Raw genomic sequence first — 11,025 nt, 5'->3', positions numbered from 1 at the left:
CACCTAACCTTTGGCCCAAATCCCCCTTACACACTTTCTGTGGACGATAATAATATTACACACGCAACCTTTCTAAAATGTAGCTTGTACACACCACTTTTTTCTTGACCAGCTTTTCAAAGTATGTGTGAGGTCACGCGCCAATAAGGTCGTGACACGTGTCCTAACTCAAGAAAAAAAAAGAAAATACTAAATTTACACCAATTGATAATATTTAAAAGAAAACAAACAAAATTTTCACTTTTTTTTTTAGTTTCTAGGTTTTGTTTGTTTTGTTTGCTGTGGAATCACCATTGTTACCGATGGGTTTGCCACTATAACAGTGGTCGAAAATGGAGGTCGCTGTTGTTTCCCTTTTTTTTTTTAACCAAACGAGACCAGATTTGAATGAAGAACACCAGCTTGCCGAAAGATCTGATAGCTCCACCCACGCGGAAAAGGTCTGAGCTCGTCGAGCATGAACTGACAGTGAAACTAATGACCTGGCAATGGAGTTCTCGGCTTGTTGCTTGAGGTCGTTGCCGATATTCCGAGTTATGGCTGACATCTTCTTAAATGAGATGCAAGAGGGAGGAGATGAGGAGGCTGCGGTTGTCGCCGGCTTCCGGGGACGATATGGGCTCCAAATGGGAAGAAGGGCTTGAATATCATTTTCTTTTCATTTAATTATTAAATTAACAAAATAAGTGGACAAATAAGATTTAGACACGTGTGCTTATATAAGGACTTGGACAGATAATGCATTAGTTTGACGCGCTCATTTTTTTTGTTAAACATGCGCGTGCCATCTGGCAAACGTAGTGTGTATTATGCACAATTTTAAAAGATTGCGTGTGTAATGTGATATATGTCCTCAAAAAATATGTAAGGGAGATTTAGGCCATATGTTAGGTGGATACTTATGTATTTTGCGTGTAATTTATCCAATCATCATATATTTGATGATACGATGCAATACTATACGTTATAAAACGGTACGTAACAATCACAATAGACAAGTTGTTAAAGGAAAGTTGGGTAAATCCTTTTTAAGGTAGTCAAAGAGAGGGTTGACTGGCGGCAATTTGGTGAGTGAGATAGTGTGAGCCTCTCGCTCCACCTAACCACAAATTATAGCTGGTCAATTTTACCCTTCAACCACTCCATTATTACCATTAAACCACTCTCTTCCTCTATTTAAACATAAATCCTTGGATGTTAAAAGTGAAATCAAAAAGTAGAGAGCAATGGAGTCCATTACCATTGAGAATTACGTGTTCCCATCAACAATGGTGAAGCCTCCTGGTTCTACCAATACTTTTTTCCTTGCCGGCGCAGGTTTAATTAACCCTTTTTGCTTTGTTCTAATCCAATTATGTGTTTAATCTCACTCTAATTTAATTATGTGTGCAGGAAATAGAGGTTTGGAAATTGAAGGGAAGTTTGTGAAGTTCACTGCGATCGGCGTCTACTTGGAAGAGAGTGCTCTTCCTTTTCTCGCCGCTAAATGGAAAAGCAAAAGCTCAGAGGAGTTGGCTAATTCACTCGACTTTTTCAGGGATATCGTCACAGGTAACAATTTATTTGATAGAGTTTAACGGGGGCGTATCTATGTGTTGGAACATGGGGCACGTGAACCCATGCTACCATATATAATAATGTTATATCTCTTAAATATACATGTGTGTGTCAAAGCTCAAAGAGTCCTATAGTAGAAAGATTATTAGATGCACCCAGTGTCGGAGGCAGGATTTCTGCTAAGGGGGTTCAAAAAGAAAAAAAGTTAAAATAGATTGTAGCTAGTGAGAATTGAACTTATGGCCTTAGGTTTTGAACCCCCTTGACCTCTAAGCTACACTTTTGGATTGTGTCAAGGGAATTCAAAACATAATATAAAAAATAGATTTTGTCTCGTATATACAGTGTAATTTTTCGGCGACCTTCCGGCCCCCTAAATCCGCCCCTGGATGCACCTTTACGAATGAAGTTAAAAGGTTTAAATCTCGGTTTTTAGGCATGTATAGTGTCCATCTTGTGTTTTAATTAAGTATTTTTTTTCTTTTTTTATTTGATTTACTCATTCGAAATCCCCAAATCTAACACATTGAAACCCTTGATTTCCTTTTGTCATTGCAAAATTTTATTTAATTAAAACTAATAGCAGTAGATGATGTAGTATGGTTCAATGATTCCAATATTTTGATATGGAGTGTAGGTATATATATTAAAAATCACTAAAATTTCTAGAATTTTTTTACTTTTAACCTATAATTTCTAAATGATTACATGTTAGGAACCTAAAGGTTGAACCCGTTAAATATAAATTCTAGATTCACCTCTTTGTAATAGTGCACCCATCTTTTTGGAATAGTGATCCCGCCTTTGGAGTTTAAGGTATATGCACTAACGGTAGAAAAATAACTTATATGTAAATTATACTGATGTATAAAAAGTTCATTATGTTGTCGGTGTATATACTTAAATCCTATTTGATATGGTTATGTAAATAGATTAGTGTCCTTTGTAACACGGTATTGAGGGGAATTATCGAAGAAGAAAATTATGCTATAAAAACAACAAGGTTTTGGGATGCAGAAAGAGGTGTTAAATTTATCTCAAAAACTGTAACCACCCAAATCCATCAAATTTTTGGCAAGATGAGCTAAGGATATACATTCATAGGTCAATTTGGATAGAGGCAGCTCCAGGATCTGAACTTTATATTGATTCTATCACAACTCATGTGATGTATTGGTTTCGAAATTAATTAATTGAACTTTTTAACGAATTTTTTAACACATATTTTCTGAGCCAAATTAGTTGAACTCTACATCAGCCCCTGGTTCTACATGTCAATAAATCTTCAGAGGCAAATTTAGGGAGGCGGAAGTGGGTTGAACCCCCTTGCCGAAATATTATAGTGTACATATGAGGCAAAATTTGTTTTGTTCCTCTATATATTATATTTTGAAAACCATTGACATATTCCAAAAGTGTAGCCCAGTGGTAAAGGGGGTTCAAAATCTTTGTAAGGTCGCTGGTTCAATTCCCATTGGTCTGGAAGAATCGCTCTTATAAATAAGAAGTTCAGGATAATCAAGAGGGCTTTATTAATATAACATTCTACGTATCTAGGTCTTAAAACAATCAAGAGGTTTCTCTCCATTTGTGAATGTTTTCATACTTTCTCTCTGGCAGGTCCCTTTGAGAAATTCACCCGAGTGACTATGATCTTGCCTTTGACGGGTAAGCAATACTCAGAGAAGGTGGCAGAAAATTGTGTTGCCCATTGGAAAGCAATAGGAACCTACACCGATGCAGAGAGTCAGGCCATTGAAAAGCTCCTCAACATTTTCCAGAATGAAACCTTCCCGCCGGGTGCCTCCATTCTTTTTACTCAATCACCTGTTGGGGCATTGACGGTATGTATGATCAATTATATAGAGCGATAATAGAAATTAGACATTTGCATCATCTGATCGGACCCTTTTGGCAATATTTATGCACCAAAAAGATGAACAACATTTATCTGTAAGCTCATTGATGTTCCTTCTATATTTTTCTTTGTCCGAGTCCAGATTAGCTTCATTAAAGATGATTCAATTACTGGCACTGGAAATGCTGTTATAGAGAACAAACAATTGTCTGAAGCAGTGCTGGAATCCATAATTGGCAAACATGGAGTTTCCCCTGCAGCAAAGTGTAGTATCGCCGAAAGAGTGTCAGGACTATTCAAAAAGAGCTATGCCGACGCGTCAGTTTTTGAAAAACCAGGAATTGAGAAATCCTCCGATCCAGTGATTGAGGAGAAACCTACCATTCCAGAAATTGGAGTCTAGTTAGGATAACAAAAAAGGTTATAATGCTGAAACTCCTTTGTCAACTGAGCCTGATGTTGTCAACGTTGCATGAGCATACTAGAGGAATGATTTAGCCTAGGCTTTTCTGGCTTGTCTACTATGTAGTACTAGTATTCAACAGGGTCCCATCTTTGAAATTGTGTTTACTATGTAATGTGGGAGGCTCAACGTGCCTTTTGATGAATTTAAGTCATTATTTATCAAAATATGTTCTTACCAATTGGACAAGTGTCACACCTCCTTTTTACCACCCGATGGTAACACAAGAGAGTTTTTCCAATTAAAGTGATATTATTTGAAATGAGATTATTTATTTAATCAGAGTTGCCACTTGGAATAATTTAATTGGTGTTCCAAGTCACCGGTTTATTTTAAATCCCAAATCGAGGAAATTCGACTTTCCTTTTGAAGTCTGCGAACCAGAAATTCTAAGTAAGGAATTATGTTAACCCGGGAGAAGATGTTAGGCATTCCCGGGTTCCGTGTTTCTAGCACGGTCGCTTAAACTATTATAATTGGCCTATTATCTGATTTTAATACATGATTTTAACTTATTAAACACTTTTAATTATTTTTAGGAAGATTCAACGTTATCTAAAACACGCCTTGAACTACGCCACATAAAATGCATCCGGGGTCCATGACACATTTTGTTTAACGTTGTTGAGAATTGGAGTTGGGTCACATGATATGCACACTCGAATTTGGATAAATAAAGGAAATTAATTTAAAATAGCGTGCCTAAAGCAACTACGAAATTTCAAGTTTAAAACAAGATTTGCGAGGGCCATGGAAAATTCAATTGATGACACACCTAGATTTAACGAATTTGTATTAATTATCCGAGGGCCATGGGTTATCTAATTTTGCACTATGGCACACCTCGATTCTAATTTTTAAAAGATGTTCGAACTAAACTTTTGAGGGCCATAAATTATATCTTACTTAATATGGCACACCTCAAATCTAATTTTTCAAATGATTTCTTATTTTTCTTATCATGAGGGTCATACACTATTGGTGTTATTTAATATGGCGCACCTCAACTTAAGTAAAAGAATCAGTTTAGAACAAAACACAATTCGGAACTATTGTTTGCACGACTATTAGTTACAGAAAAGCGTTGAGCTTCTGGGCTGAACCCAACCCAAGAGAATGAGCGAGCAAAGGACAATCCAGATTATTGGGTCCTTTCACCAACTGGGCCAGCATTAGGCCCAACACTTAGAACCAAATAATTTATACAAAATCATTTATGCATGTCATGCCCCGAACCTGGGCCTGGACGTAACACGACACTCGGTGCCTGAGTACATGTGACCGAGCGAACATACTGGCTGACTGAATCAACATGTGATATCATAATATACTACATGCGGAAGATAAACTAACACATGCTGATATGCTGAAAGTCTGAATGATAAAAATTAAAATGCGGAAGTACTAATACAATTTTGAAACATATTTGTAGTCAACATAGCTTAATATGAAAAGCCCGCGACTCTATCTAGCTGTTACTCTAGTCTATGAAGGCTCTAATGAAGTACTAAAAACGCTGACTATCTGAAAATACTGAAGACTATAAGGTAATGATAATGCCCCGAAAGAACTGGGATCACCAAATAGCTGGTACGAGAATCCTAGCGCTCGAAATTATCAACCTGTAAATCATTACCTGCATTGTGAGATGCAGGCCCCGGGAAAAAAGGATGTCAGTACATTTGAATTGTACTGGTATGTAAAGCAACTGAAAGAAAGAATTATAAATGCTGAAACTGAAACTAAGCTGATAACTGAGATTTGATAATTGATAACTGAAATGATAACTATTGAAACTGAAACTGAACTGATAACTGATAACTGAACTGATAACTGATAACTGATAACTGAACTGATAACTGACAACTGAACTGATAACTGGCAAATGAAGTAAGGATATGAATACTCCCTCTTCTGAATGATGAACAACCTGTTTATCTGAATAAGCTACGACCTCAGGCGCAATATATATATGTGCACAAGCTACGACCTCAGGCCCAAGTATACATATACATAACTACGGCCTCAGGCCCAAAATGCATAAAGCATAAACTAAGGCCTCAGGCCCAAACATGCATAAAACATAAACTACGGCCTCAGGCCCAAGTATGCATAAAGCATATAAACTACGGTCTCAGGCCCAAATACAGGTGTTCGACTTTCAGGGATTTAAAATCAGGAACTGAGAATCATACTACAATACATGATAGTGATACTGGAATACTGGATCACACTGAGTACATAATACTGGAATACTGAATCATACTGAGTTACATAATACTGGAATACTGAATAGGACTAGAATGAGACATGTATCCTTGAACTGATTATGAACACTGAAACTTCAACTATTTATGACATGCTGAGTAAGATATACTGAGACTTAGGGACATCAAACCCAAGTCTATATTGAATACGAACTGAGCTCACAACGTTCAGAATGAAAGTCATGAGTGAGTTATGAAGCTAGAGAATAGAAGTTCTACAACTATTTAAGGAACTAGGCTTAACTATATTTCTGAGGCAATTAGTAACGTCATAAAAGAAACATAGTGTAGGGAGAATCATTAACATTCTCAAACATAGAGAGTTAGCCTCACATACCTGAATTTTGCCCCTTAATGATACTACAATGATCCACAATACTAAGAAACTTCAATCTATAATACCAACATCTAATGGAACCAATATTAGTAACAAATTCCATAATTTAAGCCATTTAGGCATATTATCAAACACCTTGTAGGCGTAAATCTCTACATCTCATCACCATATAACTAGTTCATCCAACCACCACCATTCATCAACAATTTATTCCACCATCATGATTAGCCAATTTATAACTTCCAACATCACATATATGACCATCCATCCACACCCAACCAACAAAATTCCATCAATTAATCATTTTTCAATCTCTACAATAGTTATGTAATTAAATTGGGGACTTATGGCTTCCAATCACCATAACAAGAGTTCTATTACCTATTCATACTCATATTCCCTTAATAAATCCATACATGTAAGTCTAAGGGTGTAGGATTACCTTTTGGAAGAAATCTTGCAAAACCTTCCTTTGAGTTCTTGAAGGAATTTCTTGAAGATTTATGTGTTTTATGAGTAGATTTCATCAATACTAGTGTAAGAATGATGGAATTTCACACCAAGTTAATGGAAATTGCTTACCTTGAAGATGGTAGGAGTTGGTGCTCTTGAGAGGGTGAGGAAGACCCCAAAGTTTGGCCAATATAAATGGGTAAAAATGAACCCCGAATTGAGTATATAGTGTTTCGGGCGCCACAGGTGGCGCTGGGCACTGCATGTGGTGCAGTTTTCAGTATCTCAAAAATTCCCGGTGCCACGGCTAGTGCCCGACGCTACCCAAGATGCTGGCGATGGAAGGGACACGAAAATGGTCATAACTCTCTGTGTACACCTCCAAATGACGAACGGTTTGATGCGTTGGAAACTAGACTCAAAGAGATTTAATTTGATAGGTTGTGAATCACATAAATCCTAATATACATATAGATATTCTCGTTCAAAGGGAGGTCTTATGCGTACTTATTTGGAAGTTTTAGTCTATCATGTAATTTCCAACTTGACTTAGACTTAGGCCTCTCCTTTGACCCCAAATTACTTATGATTTGCCTCGTACACTTATTATCATAACCAATTGATAACTATCACATGAATACTCATTTAATGCATCCACAACTGATTCAAATTTACGGGGTGTTACATTATCTCCCCCTTGGTATCATTCTCCTCGAATGATTGTCCTGGCTGTATCTTCGGCTAACTTCAAAACTTAAGCGGGTCTAGTGGGAACATGAAATTTCATTTACACTTTCATACTAAACTAAATGAATATACAATTACTAAGCTGACGAGATACTGAACTGCATAGGTACTAGACTGAATGGCTGCTAAATTGACAAAACACTAGAATACATGGAGATTGTATTCTAAGGTCTGAATGAGAAGGTTAGATACTTTCGACATTTCTCCAAAATACCTACCAACTAACAGAGCATAACACTAGCTCCATAGGGCATAATAATACGCATAACATGATACATATACATGAATACTTGTTTGTTATGGGTACGTGAATTCTGAACTAACGTGGATATATGAATACTGAACTGGCACGAATAATCGAGTGCTGAACTAACGTGAATATCTGATCACCGAACTCACATCAATATCTGAGTATTAAGCTGGCATGAATATCTGAGTACTGGACGAACATGAGCATCTGAGTACTGAGCTGACTTGAATGTTCTAACATGAGATTTGAATACTGGAAACTTGAATGTTATAACATGACACGTGAAATACTGGTGTACAACCGCTAATTATGGTGGAAATTCTAACTCATAAGCTACTTACCCGATACTTCGAAGGATCCTATATGGGCTGATATATCTAGGATTGAGTTTTCCTTTCTTTCCAAATCTTATAACACCTTTCATAGGCGAAGATTTTTGAAACACCCAATCATCAACTTGAAACTCTAGGTCTCTATGTTGCATGTTCAAATAGGACTTTTGGCAACTCTGAGTTGTCTACAAATGCTCTTAAATCAACTTGAGTTTCTCCATAGACTGATTGACCAAATCTAGTCCCCGCAACTCCGCTTCACCAACTTCAAACCAACTAATTGGTAATCTACACCTTCGCCCATAAAAATCATGCTTTCAAAATGAGCGAGATAATCCTATTATAAGGTCCATATTTACCATCTCCACTAAAGGATGTGTGTGTTCTGAGATAAACACTTGGTTTTCTCTGCCGCTCAACTTTCACTTGCTGACAATTCAAACACTTGGCCACAAGGTCTGCAACTTTCTTTTTCATGTCGTCCCTCCACTAAATCTCCTTAAGATCATGATACATCTTTGAAAAAACTTAGGTGGATAGAATACCTGGAATTATGGGCCTCTAACATGATCTTCCTCTTTAAGTCCATCTATGTCTGGAACACACAATCTGTCTTGGTACCTTCGAGTGCCATCATCTCCCCCTTGCTTAAAAAGCCATCATCTTATGCCTATGAATCCCCTCTTTTAGCTACAACAAGTAGGGATCATCAGGTTATTTCTCCTTCACTCTGACTACTAAGGAGGAACAAGCCATATTCTAGACAACAACTCTGCTATCTTTGGAGTACGCAAATTGAACTCCTAGCTAGGCTAAGCGGTGAACTTCTTTCACCAGAGTTCTCTTATCCACCTCAATCATGAGTTATACTTCCCACACTTGATTATCTTCTTAAGCACTTCCTAAAAACACTTATAGCATTGTTGTGAGCTAAGTCACTGACCACTACTCGGAATATTAGAGTCTCGTGCAATGGCACTACCCTCATATACATAACTAGGCATGACTTTATAACTTTTCTGCGATCACTTTATCATCAATAACTAAGCTCAGTGGTCATTTTACTCACTTTGTGTTTCTTACACATGCTAGACATATTCCTTGTGGTAATTACATAATTTTCCCTCATTACCAAAATGATTTTCTTTTTCATATCCATGCTAACTATCCGGGTTTCAAATCTCTAACAGGACTTACTGAAAATTTTCACATCACCCCTTAGACCAAAGGTCTTATATTTGCGGATCCTTCTCTTTTTGCTGGGATCCAAATAACTTTCTTTATTTTCTGCAATTCTTCGCACTCTATGTTAATGACGACTCATCTCCCAACTTACCTCTGAGAAATCTTTCTTACTAGGAAAACTAAATTATTTACATAAACGGAAAGCTTATGTCTTCATAACTATCATACATAATCGTAATGATTTAACTCTGCCCAAACTGCCAATCTTGGGGAAACCCTTTTTTGATAACTCTTAAAGGGTATTCTTCTATAGCTTTCTCTCTCACTGTTAGCTGATTTTTCCCCCACTATTACTGTACTTCGGGTTTAAATTAAACTCTTGTGGTTCTAACACATGTTCGTTATTTCAACTATCATACACTCACTAGAGTTAACCTGGCTAAGTGAATAAAATCTTACCTCTACTAGCTCTGTTGAAATTGCTAATTCACTGCATTTACTCTAAACTTATTTACTATTCTTTTACTAACCACCTGCTAGCATTATGTTTTCTTGCTCTGCGTTGAATAACTAAAGTGAAGTATAAGGTTTATCCTAACTTTCCTTATCATCTGACCATATTCTTTTGCCGTACACTATCAATTTTTTTGAACTATGCACGTGGATCACACTTAGGGAAATTTCATCTGTCTTAAACAAAATTGGAATATCTAACTCCAAACTTTCTATATACTTCAAAAAAATCATATCAGATTATAAACATCCAGCCTAAACACATAGTCACATCATGTGAAGGGGAACTACCATATCTTTTACCTCACAATAATAGTAACTTCGTATATAAATTCACTAACATGGTACTTTCTAGTTCTGATTTGAATAAATCTAAATAACTTAAAATCATTCCCTAATTCTTAGCTATATTTCCCTTAGGCTCTTTTTTGTCCAAAACTATAGTGATCAATTTTATGCCCGTTGCGGTTGAATTCTTAACCTGTTACACCGCGGGGTCTAACATACAGATACACTGCCATACACATCTAATAAATCACTTCATGCACCATACAGTAAGTCTTGGGTCTTAATCCCTAAAACATGCGAAGATTTCGCTGTAATCACTGTTACTTACATTTTGTTTGAGTATCCATATGCATCACTGTATACTCACAAGTCTCTAGAAATTTTGATACACCAAAAATTGGAAGTCTGGTAACTGAACAACAAACAACTGGCATACTGAATAACCATAAACCTGCTAACTGAAAGACTGTATAACTGGTAATTTAGTTAAACTGATAACCATAAAACATAATGACTGCTTTTGTACTTTCTAATAAGGTTATGCTCTGATCTGTACTATTATCCATTGCATCCCACTTTCAACAACTTCTCAAATCTCATTTGTTACCAACATGTACTCCATAGTAATACCATAATAGACAAATCATCCTTTCTAGAACCTTAGACTTTTCTTGCCTGCTGCGTGGGCATTCGATACGTATGGAATTCAATAGGAAGAGAAGGTTAACTATTGCTCTAAGCTTCATGGCACGATCTAGAGTAGAAAGAAATGAGG

At 36.7% G+C, this 11,025-nt stretch overlaps 1 protein-coding gene across 1 annotated transcript; it reads left to right on the top strand.

The window, feature by feature from the left end:
* The first annotated feature begins 1,193 nt into the window (after window positions 1-1,193).
* On the top strand, window positions 1,194-4,059 carry LOC104249385 (chalcone--flavanone isomerase). The gene is made up of 4 exons (XM_009805808.2): window positions 1,194-1,317; window positions 1,393-1,551; window positions 3,178-3,401; window positions 3,558-4,059. The coding sequence occupies exons 1-4, from the start codon at window positions 1,227-1,229 to the stop codon at window positions 3,816-3,818; spliced, it is 735 nt and encodes a 244-aa protein (XP_009804110.1). The 5' UTR covers window positions 1,194-1,226; the 3' UTR covers window positions 3,819-4,059.
* Window positions 4,060-11,025: the final 6,966 nt, after the last annotated feature.

The sequence above is a fragment of the Nicotiana sylvestris genome, chromosome 10 (genome assembly GCF_000393655.2).
Source record: "Nicotiana sylvestris chromosome 10, ASM39365v2, whole genome shotgun sequence".
NCBI classification, from domain to species: Eukaryota; Viridiplantae; Streptophyta; class Magnoliopsida; order Solanales; family Solanaceae; genus Nicotiana; species Nicotiana sylvestris.
This window is presented reverse-complemented; position numbering and strand designations above follow the sequence as displayed.